This window comes from Salmo trutta, chromosome 16 (assembly GCF_901001165.1).
Source record: "Salmo trutta chromosome 16, fSalTru1.1, whole genome shotgun sequence".
Taxonomy (NCBI): domain Eukaryota; kingdom Metazoa; phylum Chordata; class Actinopteri; order Salmoniformes; family Salmonidae; genus Salmo; species Salmo trutta.
This window is the reverse complement of record NC_042972.1, coordinates 37,753,390-37,773,470: the sequence shown is the minus strand read 5'-3', so window position 1 is coordinate 37,773,470 and position 20,081 is coordinate 37,753,390. Positions and strand designations below refer to the sequence as shown.

Below are 20,081 nucleotides of genomic sequence, written 5' to 3'. Positions count from 1 at the left end.
ATGGATGAGGCAATTTCTCCAGCAACCCATTTTGTGGAGTCAAGACGGCAGTGTAAAACAAGCCCTTGCAGTTCAATTTGTCGTCTTTAAATCGTAAAATCACACAAGTGTGAAGATAATGGATGAATTCCACACATTGGGTGGTACTACAGTATGACTTTAACACAAGGCCCAGTAATATTGATGTAATACTCACTTGTCTGGTCTCCCAGGCACCTGCAGGCGTAAGCGGCACTTGTTGGCACTCTGAAGCTGATCCTCCTTGATCCGAATGAGTCTCTGTAGAGCTAGACACCAGTCCTGGGCCACAGTCGTGTTCAGGTTCTATGATCCACAAACACACAAGAACATTCTGCTGTGACAAGAAAATATAGCTACAGTGCATACTCCCATGTGCACGATATTCTTATATCCACTCCTACATGATGCACTTCTGTGTACATTCACAAGCTAACATTCATGTCTCATGCTTACACTCACACCTTTATATTTATGGACAGTACTGACATAAACTCAGCAAAAAAAGAAACTTCCCCTTTTTCAGGACCCTGTCTTTCAAAGATAATTCGTAAAAATCCAAATAACTTCACAGATCTTCATTGTAAAGGGTTTAAACACTGTTTCCCATGCTTGTTTAATGAACCATAAACAATTAATGAACATGCACCTGTGGAACGGTCGTTAAGACACTAACAGAATGGCAATAACAACTGCCCGAGTTACACCAGGAACGCACAATCCCTCCATCAGTGCTCAGACTGTCCGCAATAGGCTGAGAGGGGCTGGACTGAGGGCTTATAGGCCTGTTGTAAGGCAGGTCCTCACCAGACATCACCGGCAACAACATCGCCTATGGGCACAAACCCACCGTTGCTGGACCAGACAGGACTGGCAAAAAGTGCTCTTCACTGACGAGACGCGGTTTTGTCTCACCAGGGGTGATGGTTGGATTCACGTTTATTGTTGAAGGAATGAGCGTTACACCGAGGCCTGTACTCTGGAGCGGGATCAATTTGGAGGTGGAAGGTCCATTATGGTCCGGGGCGGTGTGTCACAGCATCATCGGACTGAGCTTGTTGTCATTGCAGGCAATCTCAATGCTGTGCGTTACAGGGAAGACAACCTCCTCCCTCATGTGGTACCCTTCCTGCAGGCTCATCCTGACATGACCCTCCAGCATGACAATGCCACCAGCCATACTGCTCATTCTGTGCGTGATTTCCTTCAAGACAGGAATGTCAGTGTTCTGCCATGGCCAGCGAAGAGCCCGGATCTCAATCCCATTGAGCACGTCTGGGACCTGTTGGATCGGAGGGTGAGGGCTAGGGCCATTCCCCCCAGAAATGTCCGGGAACTTGCAGGTGCCTTGGTGGAAGAGTGGGGTAACATCTCACAGCAAGAACTGGCAAATCTGGTGCAGTCCATGAGGAGAAGATGCAATGCAGTACTTAATGCAGCTGGTGGCCACACCAGATACTGACTGTTACTTTTGATTTTGACCCCCCCCTTTGTTCAGGAACACATTATTCCATTTCTGTTAGTCACATGTCTGTGGAACTTGTTCAGTTTATGTCTCAGTTGTTGAATCTTGTTATGTTCATACAAATATTTAGACATGTTAAGTTTGCTGAAAATAAACGGTGTTGACAGTGAGAGGACGTTTCTTTTTTTGCTGAGTTTACTTACACTCTCTATTAAAAGAACCCACCACCCCTTCCTCATAAAACTGCTTCGATTTATAGACCCTTTCATCAACCCACGGCAAAGCACTTTTATACCATCAAATACGTCATACACATTACATCTCCTACACCACTTTTACAGTTAAGTCCCCCCAGTCAAACAGTAAGAATCAAATAAATGTATGAAGTCAATGAGCCATGCAGAAGTATTTCCTATATTTGTTTTGTGGACATTTAGAATATAACTGGGCTGAGTGTGAAAATCAGTAATATGGCGTAAAGCCCATTTTACTCCACCTTAAAAAAATAGAGATCCAAAAGGTCACCTTTCCACTGAGAGGCTCTTTGGAAATTGCTGGAGTATACTGTGACTGTGTTATGTACAGTAGCTTTAATGTGATGGTGGCTACTGGTAGGTGTCCTGATTTGAACACAACAGAGCTCACTACAGGAGAGAGAGGCACTACATTCTTCAGGAGATAGCCCTCAAATCTGTCACATCTTTGATTCTCACATATCCTCTGTTTTTGATATTTTGGGGTATTTTATTAGGATCCTATTAGCTGTTGCAAAAGCAGAAGCTACTCTTTCTGGCACTGTTGGCATGGGGATATCGAATGTATTTATGGTGTTATCAATTGGTGATTCCAGAAAGATGTGTAGCTTTTATATGATCACATTTTAATTACATTTTAATTCTCCATTATGAATTTCATTGTGAATGTTCCCAGAAAGTTCCCTCTCTATCATATTTGAAAAATGATCATCTTTGTTGTTGTACAATGCCCTACATTTGACAAAATAACACTTTGTTCATGCATTTTCAATATCCAATCAAAGCACTCTGTGTTCTCAGAGTTCAGACCTGTAGATAGTTGGGTTGTGGAAGAAAGAAATAACTTTACGTGTGCAAGCATTATTTTGACTTATCAGCTTTATGAAAAATTTGTCAAGCTGCAAATTAAATCTCTTTAAAGTAAAGACCATTGTTTTTGGAGGTCAGGCTGCGGTTCACATTTTTAAAGAAGGTAATATGGATGTAGGCTTTTGTGAGTAACTCGGAGGCAGCCTGGGATATGAGGTGATGCAATAAATACTATAGTAGAACAACAGGTTGGGCTGTGTATACCAAGTATGTCTCCTATAGCATTCCTACAATAAGTAGTGAGGCAGCGTGCGACAGTGGTTTGGCACTAGTGGGGTGGTATGGTGTAATATAGTAAGTAGTAGGGTACGCTGGTGTTATATAGCAAGTAGTGGGGTACGCTGGTGTTATATAGTAAGAAGTGGGGTACGCTGGTGTTATATAGTAAGAAGTGGGGTGGGCTGGTGTTACATAGTAAGTAGTGGGGTGGTGTTATATAGTAAGTAGTGGGGTGGGGTGGGGTGGTGTTATATAGTAAGTAGTGGGGTACGCCGGTGTTATATAGTAAGAAGTGGGGTGGGCTGGTGTTACATAGTAAGTAGTGGGGTGGTGTTATATAGTAAGTAGTGGGGTGGGGTGGTGTTATATAGTAAGTAGTGGGGTGGGCTGGTGTTACATAGTAAGTAGTGGGGTGGGGTGGGGTGGGGTGGGGTGGTGTTATATAGTAAGTAGTGGGCTGGTGTTACATAGTAAGTAGTGGGGTGGTGTTATATAGTAAGTAGTGGGGTGGGGTGGTGTTATATAGTAAGTAGTGGGGTGGGCTGGTGTTACATAGTAAGTAGTGGGGTGGGGTGGGGTGGGGTGGGGTGGTGTTATATAGTAAGTAGTGGGGTGGTGTTATATAGTAAGTAGTGGGGTACGCCGGTGTTATATAGTAAGAAGTGGGGTGGGCTGGTGTTACATAGTAAGTAGTGGGGTGGTGTTATATAGTAAGTAGTGGGGTGGTGTTATATAGTAAGTAGTGGGGTGGGGTGGTGTTATATAGTAAGTAGTGGGGTGTTGTTATATAGTAAGTAGTGGGGTGGTGTTATATAGTAAGAAGTGGGGTGGTGTTATATAGTAAGAAGTGGGGTGGGGTGGTGTTATATAGTAAGTAGTGGGGTGGTGTTATATAGTAAGTAGTGGGGTACGCTGGTGTTATATAGTAAGAAGTGGGGTGGGGTGGTGTTATATAGTAAGTAGTGGGCTGGTGTTACATAGTAAGTAGTGGGGTGGTGTTATATAGTAAGTAGTGGGGTCGTGTTATATAGTAAGTAGTGGGGTGGTGTTATAGTAAGTAGTGGGGTGGTGTTATATAGTAAGTAGTGGGATGGTGTTATATAGTAAGTAGTGGGATGGTGTTACATAGTAAGTAGTGGGGTGGTGTTACATAGTAAGTAGTGGGATGGTGTTACATAGTAAGTAGTGGTGTGGTGTTATATAGTAAGTAGTGGGTTGGTGTTATATAGTAAGTAGTGGGGTGGTGTTATACAGTAAGTAGTGGGGTGGGGAGGTGGTATATAGTAAGTGGTGGGATGGTGTTGTATAATACGTAGTGGGGTGGGGAGGTGTTATATAGTAAGTAGTGGGATGGTGTTACATAGTAAGTAGTGGGGTGGTGTTATATAGTAAGTAGTGGGATGGTGTTACATAGTAAGTAGTGGTGTGGTGTTATATAGTAAGTAGTGGGTTGGTGTTATATAGTAAGTGGTGGGATGGTGTTGTATAATAAGTAGTGGGGTGGGGAGGTGTTATATAGTAAGTGGTGGGATGGTGTTGTATAATACGTAGTGGGGTGGGGAGGTGTTATATAGTAAGTGGTGGGATGGTGTTGTATAATAAGCAGTGGGGTGGGGAGGTGTTATATAGTAAGTGGTGGGATGGTGTTGTATAATAATTAGTTGGGCGGGGTGGTGTTTTTTAGTTAGTAATGTGGCGGGCTGGTGTTATAAAGTAAGTATTGGGATGGTGTTGTATATTAAGTAGTTGGGTGGGGTGGGGTGGTGTTATATAGTCAGTAATGGGGTGGGCTAGTGTTAAAAATTATGTGGATATATTGAAGCAACGTCTCAAGACATCAGTCAGGAAGTTAAAGCTTGGTCGCAAATGGGTCTTCCAAATGGACAATGACCCCAAGCATACTTCCAAAGTTGTGGCAAAATGGCTTAAGGACAACAAAGTCAAGGAATTGGAGTGGCCATCACAAAGCCCTGAACTCAATCCATTTGTGGGCAGAACTGAAAAAGCGTGTGCGAGCAAGGAGGCCTACAAACCTGACTCAGTTACACTAGCTCTGTCAGGAGGAATGGGCCAAAATGCACCCACTTATTGTGGGAAGCTTGTGGAAGGCTTCCCGAAACGTTTGACCCAAGTTAAACAATTTAAAGGCAATGCTACCAAATACTAATTGAGTGTATGTAAACTTCCAAATTCAACTGTATATAATAAGAAGTGTGGAGTCTTATATAGTAAATAGAGGGCTGGTGTTAAATAGTAAGTAGAGGGGTGGTGTTATATAGTAAGTAGTGGGGTGGTGTTATATAGTAAGTAGAGTGGTGGTGTTATATAGTAAGTAGTGGGGTGGTGTTATATAGTAAGTAGAGTGGTGGTGTTATATAGTAAGTAGTGGGGTGGTGTTATATAGTAAGTAGTGGGGTGGGGTGGTGTTAAATAGTAAGTAGTGGGGTGGTGTTATATAGTAAGTAGAGTGGTGGTGTTATATAGTAAGTAGAGTGGTGTTGTTATATAGTAAGTAGTGGGGTGGTGTTATATAGTAAGTAGAGGGGTGGTGTTATATAGTAAGTAGAGGGGTGGTGTTATATAGTAAGTAGAGTGGTGTTGTTATATAGTAAGTAGAGTGGTGGTGTTATATAGTAAGTAGTGGGGTGGTGTTATATAGTAAGTAGAGTGGTGGTGTTATATAGTAAGTAGTGGGGTGGTGTTAAATAGTAAGTAGTGGGGTGGTGTTATATAGTAAGTAGAGTGGTGGTGTTATATAGTAAGTAGAGTGGTGTTGTTATATAGTAAGTAGAGGGGTGGTGTTATATAGTAAGTAGTGGGGTGGTGTTATATAGTAAGTAGAAGGGTGGTGTTATATAGTAAGTAGAGGGGTGGTGTTATATAGTAAGTAGAGTGGTGTTGTTATATAGTAAGTAGAGGGGTGGTGTTATATAGTAAGTAGTGGGGTGGTGTTATATAGTAAGTAGAAGGGTGGTGTTATATAGTAAGTAGAGGGGTGGTGTTATATAGTAAGTAGAGTGGTGTTGTTATATAGTAAGTAGAGGGGTGGTGTTATATAGTAAGTAGAGTGGTGGTGTTATATAGTAAGTAGAGGGGTGGTGTTAAATAGATCTTCCCTGTAGCTCAATTGGTAGAGCATGGTGTTTGCAACGCCAGGGTTGTGGGTTTGATTCCCACGGGGGGCCAGTACAGAGAAGAAAAAATGAAATGTATGCATTCACTACTGTAAGTCGCTCTGGATAAGAGCGTCTGCTAAATGACTAAAATGTAATGTAAATGTATATAGTAAGTAGTGGGGTGGTGTTATATAGTAAGTAGTGGGGTGGTGTTATATAGTAAGTAGTGGGGTGGGCTGGTGTTATATAGTAAGTAGTGGGGTGGGATGGTGTTATGTAGTGGGGTGGGGTGGTGTTATGTAGTGGGGTGGGGTGGTGTTGCATAGTAAGTAGTGGGGTGGGGTGGTGTTCTATAGTAAGCAGTGGGGTGGTGTTATATAGTAAGTAGTGGGGTGGTGTTATATAGTAAGTAGTGTGGTGGGGTGGTATTATATTGTAAGTAGTGGGGTGGTGTTATATAGTAAGTAGTGGGGTGGGATGGTGTTATGTAGTGGGGTGGGGTGGTGTTATGTAGTGGGGTGGGGTGGTGTTGCATAGTAAGTAGTGGGGTGGGGTGGTGTTACATAGTAAGTAGTGGGGTGGTGTTCTATAGTAAGCAGTGGGGTGGTGTTATATAGTAAGTAGTGGGGTGGTGTTATATAGTAAGTAATGGGGTGGGATATTGTTATATAGTAAGAAGTGGGGTGGGGTGGTGTTATATAGTAAGTAGTGGGCTGGTGTTACATAGTAAGTAGTGGGGTTGTGTTATATAGTAAGTAGTGTGGTGGGGTGGTGTTATATTGTAAGTAGTGGGATGGTGTTATATAGTAAGTAGTGGGGTGTTGCTATATAGTAAGTAGTGGGGTGGGGTGTTGCTATATAGTAAGTAGTGGGGTGGTGTTATATAGTAAGTAGTGGGGTAGTGTGGTGTTATATAGTAAGTAGTGGGGTGTGGTGTTGCTATATAGTAAATAGTGGGGTGGTGTTATATAGTAAGTAGTGGGGTGGGGTGTTGCTATATAGTAAGTAGTAGGGTACGCTGGTGTTATATAGTAAGTAGTGGGGTGGGGTGGTGTTATATAGTAAGTAGTGGGGTGGTGTTATATAGTAAGTAGTGGGGTGGGATATTGTTATATAGTAAGTAGTGGGGTGGGGTGTTGCTATATAGTAAGTAGTGGGGTGGGATGGTGTTATATAGTAAGTAGTGGGGTGGGATATTGTTATATAGTAAGTAGTGGGGTGGGGTGTTGCTATATAGTAAATAGTGGGGTGGTGTTATATAGTAAGTAGTGGGGTGGTGTGGTGTTATATAGTAAGTAGTGGGGTGGGGTGTTGCTATATAGTAAATAGTGGGGTGGTGTTATATAGTAAGTAGTGGGGTGGTGTGGTGTTATATAGTAAGTAGTGGGGTGGGGTGTTGCTATATAGTAAGTAGTGGGGTGGTGTTATATAGTAAGTAGTGGGGTGGGATATTGTTATATAGTAAGTAGTAGGGTGGTGTGGTGTTATATAGTAAGTAGTGGGGTGGGATATTGTTATATAGTAAGTAGTGGGGTGGTGTTATATAGTAAGTAGTGGGGTGGGGTGTTGCTATATAGTAAGTAGTGGGGTGGTGTTATATAGTAAGTAGTGGGGTGGGGTGGTGTTATATAGTAAGTAGTGGGGTGGGATATTGTTATATAGTAAGTAGTGGGGTGGGGTGTTGTTATATAGTAAGTAGTGGGGTGGTGTTATATAGTAAGTAGTGGGGTGGGATATTGTTATATAGTAAGTAGTGGGGTGGGATGGTGTTATATAGTAAGTAGTGGGGTGGGGTGGTGTTATATAGTAAGTAGTGGGGTGGGATATTGTTATATAGTAAGTAGTGGGGTGGGGTGTTGTTATATAGTAAGTAGTGGGGTGGGATATTGTTATATAGTAAGTAGTGGGGTGGGGTGTTGCTATATAGTAAGTAGTGGGGTGGTGTTATATAGTAAGTAGTGGGGTGGGATATTGTTATATAGTAAGTAGTGTGGTGGGATATTGTTATATAGTAAGTAGTGGGGTGGGGTGTTGCTATATAGTAAGTAGTGGGGTGGTGTTATATAGTAAGTAGTGGGGTGTTGCTATATAGTAAGTAGTGGGGTGGGATGGTGTTATATAGTAAGTAGTGGGGTGGGGTGGTGTTATATAGTAAGTAGTGGGGTGGGATATTGTTATATAGTAAGTAGTGGGGTGGGGTGTTGCTATATAGTAAGTAGTGGAGTGGGGTGTTGCTATATAGTAAGTAGTGGGGTGGTGTTATATAGTAAGTAGTGGGGTGGGGTGTTGCTATATAGTAAGTAGTGGGGTGGGGTGTTGCTATATAGTAAGTAGTGGGGTGGGATATTGTTATATAGTAAGTAGCGGGGTGGTTTTATATAGTAAGTAGTGGAGTGGGGTGTTGCTATATAGTAAGTAGTGAGGTGGTGTTATATAGTAAGTAGTGGGGTGGTGTTATATAGTAAGTAGTGGGGTGGGATATTGTTATATAGTAAGTAGTGGGGTGGGATATTGTTATCTAGTAAGTAGTGGGGTGGGGTGGGGTGTTGCTATATAGTAAGTAGTGGGGTGGGATATTGTTATATAGTAAGTAGCGGGGTGGTTTTATATAGTAAGTAGTGGAGTGGGGTGTTGCTATATAGTAAGTAGTGAGGTGGTGTTATATAGTAAGTAGTGGGGTGGGGTGGTGTTATATAGTAAGTAGTGGGGTGGGATATTGTTATATAGTAAGTAGTGGGGTGGGATATTGTTATCTAGTAAGTAGTGGGGTGGGGTGGGGTGTTGCTATATAGTAAGTAGTGGGGTGGTGTTATATAGTAAGTAGTGGGGTGGGATATTGTTATCTAGTAAGTAGTGGGGTGGGATGTTGCTATATAGTAAGAAGTGGGGTGGTGTTATATAGTAAGTAGTGGGGTGGGATATTGTTATCTAGTAAGTAGTGGGGTGGGATGTTGCTATATAGTAAGTAGTGGGGTGGGGTGTTGCTATATAGTAAATAGTGGGGTGGTGTTATATAGTAAGTAGTGGGGTGGTGTGGTGTTATATAGTAAGTAGTGGGGTGGGGTGTTGCTATATAGTAAATAGTGGGGTGGTGTTATATAGTAAGTAGTGGGGTGGTGTGGTGTTATATAGTAAGTAGTGGGGTGGGGTGTTGCTATATAGTAAGTAGTGGGGTGGTGTTATATAGTAAGTAGTGGGGTGGGATATTGTTATATAGTAAGTAGTAGGGTGGTGTGGTGTTATATAGTAAGTAGTGGGGTGGGATATTGTTATATAGTAAGTAGTGGGGTGGTGTTATATAGTAAGTAGTGGGGTGGGGTGGTGCTATATAGTAAGTAGTGGGGTGGTGTTATATAGTAAGTAGTGGGGTGGGGTGGTGTTATATAGTAAGTAGTGGGGTGGGATATTGTTATATAGTAAGTAGTGGGGTGGGGTGTTGTTATATAGTAAGTAGTGGGGTGGTGTTATATAGTAAGTAGTGGGGTGGGATATTGTTATATAGTAAGTAGTGGGGTGGGATGGTGTTATATAGTAAGTAGTGGGGTGGGGTGGTGTTATATAGTAAGTAGTGGGGTGGGATATTGTTATATAGTAAGTAGTGGGGTGGGGTGTTGTTATATAGTAAGTAGTGGGGTGGGATATTGTTATATAGTAAGTAGTGGGGTGGGGTGTTGCTATATAGTAAGTAGTGGGGTGGTGTTATATAGTAAGTAGTGGGGTGGGATATTGTTATATAGTAAGTAGTGTGGTGGGATATTGTTATATAGTAAGTAGTGGGGTGGGGTGTTGCTATATAGTAAGTAGTGGGGTGGTGTTATATAGTAAGTAGTGGGGTGTTGCTATATAGTAAGTAGTGGGGTGGGATGGTGTTATATAGTAAGTAGTGGGGTGGGGTGGTGTTATATAGTAAGTAGTGGGGTGGGATATTGTTATATAGTAAGTAGTAGGGTGGGGTGTTGCTATATAGTAAGTAGTGGGGTGGTGTTATATAGTAAGTAGTGAGGTGGTGTTATATAGTAAGTAGTGGGGTGGGGTGTTGCTATATAGTAAGTAGTGAGGTGGTGTTATATAGTAAGTAGTGGGGTGGGGTGTTGCTATATAGTAAGTAGTGGAGTGGGGTGTTGCTATATAGTAAGTAGTGAGGTGGTGTTATATAGTAAGTAGTGGGGTGGGGTGTTGCTATATAGTAAGTAGTGAGGTGGTGTTATATAGTAAGTAGTGGGGTGGGGTGTTGCTATATAGTAAGTAGTGGGGTGGGGTGTTGCTATATAGTAAGTAGTGGAGTGGGGTGTTGCTATATAGTAAGTAGTGAGGTGGTGTTATATAGTAAGTAGTGGGGTGGGGTGTTGCTATATAGTAAGTAGTGAGGTGGTGTTATATAGTAAGTAGTGGGGTGGGATATTGTTATATAGTAAGTAGTGGAGTGGGGTGTTGCTATATAGTAAGTAGTGAGGTGGTGTTATATAGTAAGTAGTGGGGTGGGGTGTTGCTATATAGTAAGTAGTGGGGTGGGGTGTTGCTATATAGTAAGTAGTGGGGTGGTGTTATATAGTAAGTAGTGGGGTGGGATATTGTTATATAGTAAGTAGTGGCATGGGATATTGTTATATAGTAAGTAGTGGGGTGGGATATTGTTATATAGTAAGTAGCGGGGTGGTTTTATATAGTAAGTAGTGGAGTGGGGTGTTGCTATATAGTAAGTAGTGGGGTGGTGTTATATAGTAAGTAGTGGGGTGGGGTGGTGTTATATAGTAAGTAGTGGGGTGGGATATTGTTATATAGTAAGTAGTGGGGTGGGATATTGTTATCTAGTAAGTAGTGGGGTGGGGTGGGGTGTTGCTATATAGTAAGTAGTGGGGTGGGATATTGTTATCTAGTAAGTAGTGGGGTGGGGTGGGGTGTTGCTATATAGTAAGTAGTGGGGTGGGATATTGTTATCTAGTAAGTAGCGGGGTGGTTTTATATAGTAAGTAGTGGGGTGGGGTGTTGCTATATAGTAAGTAGTGGGGTGGTGTTATATAGTAAGTAGTGGGGTGGGATATTGTTATATAGTAAGTAGTGGGGTGGGGTGTTGCTATATAGTAAGTAGTGGGGTGGGGTGTTGTTATATAGTAAGTAGTGGGGTGGTGTTATATAGTAAGTAGTGGGGTGGGATATTGTTATATAGTAAGTAGTGGGGTACGCTGGTGTTATATAGTAAGTAGTGGGGTGTTGTTATATAGTAAGTAGTGGGGTGTTGCTATATAGTAAGTAGTGGGGTGGTGTTATATAGTAAGTAGTGGGGTGGTGTTATATAGTAAGTAGTGATGTGGGATATTGTTATATAGTAAGTAGTGGGGTGGGGTGGTGTTATATAGTAAGTAGTGGGGTGGGATATTGTTATATAGTAAGTAGTGGGGTGGGATATTGTTATATAGTAAGTAGTGGGGTGGGATGGTGTTATATAGTAAGTAGTGGGGTGGTGTTATATAGTAAGTAGTGGGGTGGGATATTGTTATATAGTAAGTAGTGGGGTGGGGTGTTGCTATATAGTAAGTAGTGGGGTGGTGTTATATAGTAAGTAGTGGGGTGGGATATTGTTATATAGTAAGTAGTGGGGTGGGATATTGTTATATAGTAAGTAGTGGGGTGGGATGGTGTTATATAGTAAGTAGTGGGGTGGTGTTATATAGTAAGTAGTGGGGTGGGATATTGTTATATAGTAAGTAGTGGGGTGGGGTGTTGCTATATAGTAAGTAGTGGGGTGGTGTTATATAGTAAGTAGTGGGGTGGGATATTGTTATATAGTAAGTAGTGGGGTGGGATATTGTTATATAGTAAGTAGTGGGGTGGTGTTATATAGTAAGTAGTGGGGTGGGATATTGTTATATAGTAAGTAGTGGGGTGGGATATTGTTATATAGTAAGTAGTGGAGTGGGGTGTTGCTATATAGTAAGTAGTGAGGTGGTTTTATATAGTAAGTAGTGGGGTGGGGTGTTGCTATATAGTAAGTAGTGGGGTGGGATATTGTTATATAGTAAGTAGCTGGGTGGTTTTATATAGTAAGTAGTGGGGTGGGGTGTTGCTATATAGTAAGTAGTGGGGTGGGCTGGTGTTATATAGTAAGTAGTGGGGTGGGATATTGTTATATAGTAAGTAGTGGGGTACGCTGGTGTTATATAGTAAGTAGTGGGGTGGGGTGTTGTTTTATAGTAAGTAGTGGGGTGGTGTTATATAGTAAGTAGTGGGGTGGTGTGGTGTTATATAGTAAGTAGTGGGGTGGGATATTGTTATATAGTAAGTAGTGGGGTGGGATATTGTTATATAGTAAGTAGTGGGGTGGGGTGGTGTTATATAGTAAGTAGTGGGGTGGTGTTATATAGTAAGTAGTGGGGTGGGATATTGTTATATAGTAAGTAGTGGGGTGGGGTGGTGTTATATAGTAAGTAGTGGGGTGGTGTTATATAGTAAGTAGTGGGGTGGGGTGGTGTTATATAGTAAGTAGTGGGGTGGGATATTGTTATATAGTAAGTAGTGGGGTGGGGTGGTGTTATATAGTAAGTAGTGGGGTGGGATATTGTTATCTAGTAAGTAGTGGGGTGGGGTGTACCTGGTATGTCCCCTGTAGTGTTCCCACCAGTAGTGTGACCTCCTCCACCACAGACAAGTCGTGCTGCAGGTCCTGGAGTTCCTGGTAAAGCCGTGGAGGACCCAGGATCACTTTCCCTGTGGTCAACACACAACACAGCCTGTCACACTACAGTGCACACATCAACAGGTTACACCAGTTAACATGTCACACACATCAATGCTTGTCTCCTGAAGACATCATGAAACATCTCAAGGTCAAACAACAATCCCCAAATGGAACTGCATTTCGAGACTTTCCTGAACTACAATAACTAGTGGAAGTGATAAAGAAAACTTGCACTTGTTGAAACTCTGGTTCCACTAAGAAAGGAGTTCAATGTGTGATGGATCGATCACCACCGTTATTTGTTGAACAGTCTGAATGAAGTCGGGAGTCTGAATGCATAACTAAAAAGCAGATAGAGAGAGGCCATTTGGAGCTATATGATGCCCTTTTCCCAAACAAAAGGAATGCAGGTGTCTCATTAGATGTGAGATTCACCAATCGATTTTGAAGCACACTCTTTAAAGTCTACCTCTCCAACCTCAGGGAATCAATAGCTCTACCTCTCACTGCCATCCTCCCTCCCTAATGCCCTCGTCCACATCTCTACACAAGGCTCCAGGAGCACAACACAATTCAATGTTGCAGCAAGATGTAGCTGTAGCCTTGTCCTGTGCTGTCATCACAACCACATAATCAAGTAGCAGTCCGGCTTTGGCACAAGGCAGGTAACTGAAGCATGGCCCTTTGTGGGAATCTAGTGGCTGTGTAAAGCCAGGGGGTGGCTGTGTGGCTGTATCGACAAATAGTCAGAGAGTGGAGAGAGGCAGGTATTGTTCTCTTAAGAGAGCCTTTGTAACCTTTAAGCCTTTAGTGCAGAGGAGGCTGGCGAGCGGAGCTATAGGAGGACGGGCTCATTGTAATGGCTGGAATGGAATGAGCCCATCCTCCTGTAACTACTCCCACCAGCCTTCACTGATTTAATGGGATCTCTCACACAGACGGGCATAGACATCTGACATCTGTGAGACACGATCAATAGCAGACACATCTGAATATAAAGAGGTGTGCCTGCTGTGACTCTCTGTAAACAATAGCTTCCCTGTAGCTGTGGGGCTTTGGGATTCGCTGGCACACAGGTCCGCTGTGTCCCCGCCTGCCTAGAGTTGGCCCCAGCCCCAGAGGTGAATGTGCTGAGTTGTAATCCAGCGTAATCCCGTTGGTGTGGCGGGATTGGTTTTCACACTCAGACACGGTCATTCACACTGGCCGCCAGGCACGAAGCAGCAAGGCAGGGCTGAGCCCACAGGGGCCCCTGCCCTTCCTCCCAGAGGCAGCCGCTTCATGTAACAACAGCCAGCAGGAATCTTCATCCTCAGCATATAGTCCAGCTGGTGCTGCATCCAGCTCTGGGAACTAACCTAAGGGAATTTACAGCAGCCACTGCTTCCAAATCCCCAATATATCAAATCTGCACCAAAGCCATAGACTAATCCCCATCCAAACCTGGACACCAGCTCACTGCATGTAGATGAAGCATAGATTCAGTGTAGCATTGCTGTGCATTGCAGTCTCGTGTCAGTATCAGTATAAAAAACTCTGTAATGGTGGCAGGGAGAAGGTAAGCCTGTGTGTGGGTACATGGGATGGCACAAGACCAGACACAGTGGGGATACAAAACAGTTCCCAGAAGGCCAGCCTTCTTCATCAATAAGGAAGGGCATCAGGGCCTGCAGGAGATGAAAAATGAGCCCATTTCTCGCCAAGCCGTGGGAGTGTAGGATTTAGGCCGGACCCCCACAGGGGACAGGGAACTATAAATAGACGTGGAGCGAAAGAGAGCGAGAGAGCAAAATAGCAAGTGAAAGAGCGAGCGAAAGAGAGAGAATCTGAAGTCAAATGTCTACTGATGATCTGGTACTTCTGTCCCCAACCAAGGAGGGCCTACAGCAGCACCTAGATCTTCTGCACAGATTCTGTCAGACCTGGGCCCTGACAGTAAATCTCAGTAAGACAAAAATAATGGTGTTCCAAAGAAGGTCCAGTTGCCAGGACCACAAATACAAATTCCATCTAGTCACAGGTGCCCTAGTGCACACAAAAAACAATACATACCTTGGCCTAAACATCAGCGCCACCGGTAACTTCCACAAAGCTGTGAACGATCTAAGAGACAATGCAAGAAGGGCCTTCTATGCCTTCTAAAGGAGCATAAAATTTGACATACCAATTAAGATCTGAGTAAAAATACTTGAATCAGTTATAGAACACATTGCCCTTTATGGTTATGAGGTCTGGGGTCTGCTCACCAACCAAGGATTCACAAGATGGGACAAACACCAAATAATTCATGCAGAACAGAATAAGTCCGATTCCCGCTAATTATCAAAATCCAGAAAAGAGCTGTTAAATTCTACAACCACCTAAAAAGAAGCGATTCCAAAACCTTCCATAACAAAGCAATCACCTACAGAGAAATGACCCTGGAGAAGAGTCCCCTAAGCAAGTTGGTCCTGGGGCTCTGTTCACAAACACAAACAGACCCCACAGAGCCCCAGGACAGCAACACAATTAGACCCTACCAAATCATGAGAAAACAAAAAGATCATTATTTGACACATTGGAAAGAATTAACAAAAAAACTGCACAAACTAGAATGCTGTTTGGCAGAATTCCTGACCACTGTGACTGACCCAAAATGAAAGAACGTTTTGACTATGTACAGACTCAGGGAGCATAGCTTTGCTATTCATAAAGGTCGCTGTAGGCAGCCCTGGCTCTCAAGAGAAGACAGGCTATGTGCACTCTGCCCGCAAAATGAGGTAGAAACTGAGCTGCACTTGCCAAATGTATGACACATATTTCTCTCAGATTACACAGACCCACAAAGAATTAGAAAAACAAATCCAATTTTGATAAACTCCCATATCTATTGGGTGAAATACCACAGCGTGCAATCACAGCAGCAAGATGTGTGACCTGTTGCTACAAGAAAAGGGCAACCAGTGAAGAACAAACACCATTGTAAATACAACCCGTACTTATGTTTATTTATTTTCCTTTTTTTACTTTAACTATTTGCACATCGTTACAACACTGTATATAGACATAATATGACATTTGAAATGTTTTGGAACTTGTGTGAGTGTAACATTTACTGTTCACTTTTTATTGTTTATTTCACTTTTATTTATCCATTTCACTTGCTTTGGCAACGTAAACATATGTTTCCCATACCAATAAAGCCCCTTGAATTGAAATTGAATTGAGAGAGAGCGAGAGAGAGAGAGACAGAGAAAGAGAGAGAGGAGAGAGCGAGAGAAGGGGGTGATAGACCCTTTAATGTCAACTTAAATCATCCCACAGCGTTGCAGTAAACTTTTAAGACTTTAAGGCTTAATCTTCAGAGAATCTAAACCTAATCTTGGCATCCCTGTTAAACTGTTGCTGTTCACTGAGCGTGACACGGTCAGACGCTGCTGTAAAAGGCGCCATTAATATTTAAAGGCCGTTCCATTACATCATGATAAGGCTTTGTATCTCCTCCTTCCCATAGCACATTTATCAGTGATCTCTCCACCAATCTGTACGCACAACAGAGTTTTGTGAGGGGTGAAAAAAGGCCTGTTTCGCCATTAGATTCCTATCTAGTGCTGCTGCTTCTCTAATTGGAGCTGGAGAGGAAGGGAATAATCTCTGCAGATTGATGACACCACTCCAGATATGTTTGTGGTCTATCAGAGAGTGAAATGAGACTGTGGAGGGTGCAGCTCTGTTTTCCCACTGTATCTCTCGCAGATAAAAACAGCCCAGGCAAATGGAACCAAGTGACCATCATCGCTATTCTTTTCACAAACACATCCTCAATCAGAGTGACAGCGCTGCGTCACCAGAATTCACTGGGATAGTTCACAGTAGCAAACAGATTAGAGGGCTGTGCTGAGTCAGACCATGGGGCTGAGACTAGGAGTCTGGCCAAGTGATGAGATTAGCTGGACTACAGGGATAGAGAGGCGATGGATGGATCACTCAGTAGGTTTACCAACCTGGGGGACAGGCACTGCCAGGGTGCTTGGCACCGCCATGTTGGAACAGGGTCTCCTTGGCCTGGGAGGCCTCCTGACCCACCTCCACTACCTGGACCTGCAGCAGGGGGGCACTCCACTTCATGGTGTACTTAGGACCAACAGGTACTAGGCTGCTGATATCAAGGGGCCCCCTGGTGGTTGAAAAGAGAAGAAAACAAGCAAACAAGTCAACACTTCTCCCAGCATCCCTCTCTTCCTAACAGCAGGACTAATCCCAAACCACCAACAGGAGGAGAACTGAGGTATAGCTCCTTATATTGTCACATAAAGAGCTGAGAAGCTGAATTAGAATCCTTCTGATCAGCTGTGTTCACGGCAGAAAGCGGGACCCCCGGCTATGAGCAGAGTTAATTTCATATTCATATATTCCTGTAATCACGCATACAATCAACATTGTGATCACTTTGTCAAAATTCTAGAGGGCAGGCAAAGTCAACTTCAGGGGAATCAAGTTGAACGAAACATGGGGTGATAACTACTTTGAAGGCCGAACAAAAGAGCTTTGAGGTATGAACGTCTCAAACAGGAGCTTTGTAAATGGAGGAAAATATTTGCTGTTTACCTTTAGCTCTGAGACGATGTGAACAATGGCACTGTCATAGAGGATAAATTGTAGAGGGACCAAGAAGTATTTTATGTCAGTGATCTAGGACTCTTGTTGCTCTAGTTAAGCTGCCTGCAGTTTGTTTAAAGCTGATAAAGCTCCTGTTCCTCCAGATAGTGCTAGAGAACGCCTATTAGCTATTGCTCTTTGCTATGCAGTTTGCCTAAATATATCCCTGTAAAGCTTTGTAGGCTGAGCCTTGTGGTGCTGCTGCTGTGGAGCTGGGAAGGTGTTTGTGTATTCAGACTGTAGAGCTGTTTAGCAGAACTCCCTCTACTCTACAGAGACACCACTTACTTGACGTTGATGTTGGCACAGATGAGGATATCGTTGAAGAGGAAGACTTTGCGCTCCTTAGACTTCAGGACCTGGCCTCGCTCCCCATACACCGTCTCAATCAGTGTCTCACAAAGCACCAGCGACCCCTGGTCTGAGATCAGTTGCTAAAGGGGCAGAGCAATCAGGACACTGTCTCAAAAGGCACATCAGAAATGGCAAATTCTCCAGGGTTTCAGTTCAATTGCTAAGGAGCACAACAGGCAGGCTAAAGACTGGTTAAGTGAGTGTCTCATTTGGGATCAGTGTCAGATCAAGGGAGATTTGTCCAGTCAGGGCACACAGAACACATTCACATGCTAAGACACACACACAGTGGCGACCTGTCAGTCAGGGCAGGTGTTTTGTGTGCCTGTTTTGCATGTTATTTTGGCATTAATACGTGTCACATATTAGTATACAAACAATGTAAAAAAAGAATGTATAAATTATTGACTTAATAAAGCAGAATACAAACATGGTCTCTTTTTTGCTTTCTTGAGTATGAGAGCTCTAAAATGCAGGTGTTTCAGCCTAGCTCAGTGCTTTCTGTGGTGGTGGGGCAGCCAGCGGAATATGTGGAGCGTAGGGGTTGGTAACGTTCTCTAGTTGCACCATGATTGGCTCAGTGTTCTGTCACACATGGGGACACTTCGTCAACGCAAAATTTAAAGGTAGAGCTCGACAATTCTAGCCACTTGGGTGCTGCCATAGAGTTACGTTAGAAGCGCCCATCCAAGAAGGCTCAAAGTCATTGGTCACAGATAAAATTACATCAAATCAAGGTACAGTGAGGGAAAAAAGTATTTGATCCCCTGCTGATTTTGTACGTTTGCCCACTGACAAAGAAATGATCAGTCTATAATTTTAATGGTAGGTTTATTTGAACAGTGAGAGACAGAATAACAACAAAAAATCCAGAAAAACGCATGTCAAAAATGTTATAAAATGATTTGCATTTTCGGAGAAATTATAGATAAAGCGTATCGGTGCTCAATAGACATAAACATTATACAACAAGTTGAAAATCCCAAATTCAACAATGATGGTTTGGAGGGAATCAGTGGTTAACTGCAAGCATTGCAAAGCAATCACTAGCCTGCTATTCTGTGGAGTGGGTGTGTGGTCCCATGTCTGGGTTTAAGGATAAACAATCCAGCATGACTTCTGCCAAACTCAAAACAACTGTAAACTCGTAACTGGGAAATGTTAAAAAAAACGAGGTCCGACTGGGAAAATACGTTTTGAACGGTCATCTAACTCGAAATTGCAAGTCGAGAACTCGGGTCTCTTTCTAGAGCTCCGACCTGAAGATCACAGACATCATGACTCAAACTTGTTTTTTGTAGAGTTCAGAAGTTCACCAGCACCATAAATCCAGAGAATGGCAGACTTTGATGACAAACTTTTCCCTCGAAGGACCGCCGTGCCACCTTCCTGTTCAAGTGAGCACAGCACAACAAGGTGAGTCAAAAGATTTATTGTATGCTGCTGCATAAATTATGTAATATGCCAGGAAGATATGTACTGTATACTACTGTAGCTAAGAAAGTAATACTAAGTGTATGTTGTGTAGTAAGCTGTTAGTAGTCCATGTGCCTCAATCATTTGGTCCCTTTTTGGCTCATCATTTCCCCTACTGTTCTGACTTGGTAGTGCACATGTAGCCTATAGCCTGTTTTAGAGAAATGTAGTCATTGAATATTGTAAGAGCTTTCATTGTCTGCTTATATGCCCCCTTTATTTATCCTGTGGTTCTGACTTGGGGTACAGGGAGAATACTGTAAGAACGGCCCATGTTCTGAATTCTGGCGCTGTACATTTCAGAAGTGCTGAAAAAATAGTTATATTGACTACGTCCATCCTAGCTCGATCATTAATATCTTAATCGAAATTACGGACTGCTTCTTATCGTCAACTTATGCCATAGTTTGTACATCACAGATGTCAGTAGAAACCACATTTGTTTAAGCAAGTCAGCCATATCAGTGTTGTTTTTTTAAAGGCAGTAAATGAGGCTGAATGAACTGTTTCGCTGCCAGACAAGGCTCCTCTGATAGCCAGGTGTAGCAGTGGTAAGGTGTTGGGACTCTTTGTTGGGACACTGCTGTTGGAACAGCTTTATGTAGGCCCTAACAGTTTGTTGGCACCGTTTGGCACCGTTATAGAGCAATTAATGTATTGTTTAGTGTTGGGGGTTTTTCCCCACCAAGATTTACATGCTAAAATCGCCACTACATACACACAGACACATGAAATATCCACAGAAATGTCTTTGTATACTGCAGTATGTGAGAACACACAAGACATACTTTTCCTAAGGTACATATGGCAGGGGTAATCTGATTGAAAGCATTACTTGGTTCAGTCATTTTTTATGTCCAGCTGAATCAATACAGTCAGTTGTATGTATTCTAAAACAATCTTCTGAAAAAAAGAGTCATTACAACTACAGTAAAACAAAAGACTGAACTAACGGTAAAGTACAAATATGCAGCTCAGATAGTGTCCCACTCTGA

The 20,081-nt window shown here is 42.8% G+C and overlaps 1 protein-coding gene across 1 annotated transcript in view; it reads right to left on the bottom strand.

Annotated features, from left to right (window-relative positions):
* The window catches only part of LOC115150715 (rho guanine nucleotide exchange factor 10-like protein), a 178,176-nt gene that overhangs the window by 112,476 nt on the left and 45,619 nt on the right, over nt 1-20,081 (bottom strand). Inside the window, exons 15-18 of the mRNA XM_029694267.1 lie at nt 17,545-17,690; nt 16,602-16,774; nt 12,532-12,647; nt 197-324 (exon numbers count right to left, since the gene is read on the bottom strand). Coding sequence (XP_029550127.1) covers nt 197-324; nt 12,532-12,647; nt 16,602-16,774; nt 17,545-17,690 — 563 coding nt within the window. The remainder of the gene's footprint in view (nt 1-196; nt 325-12,531; nt 12,648-16,601; nt 16,775-17,544; nt 17,691-20,081) is intronic.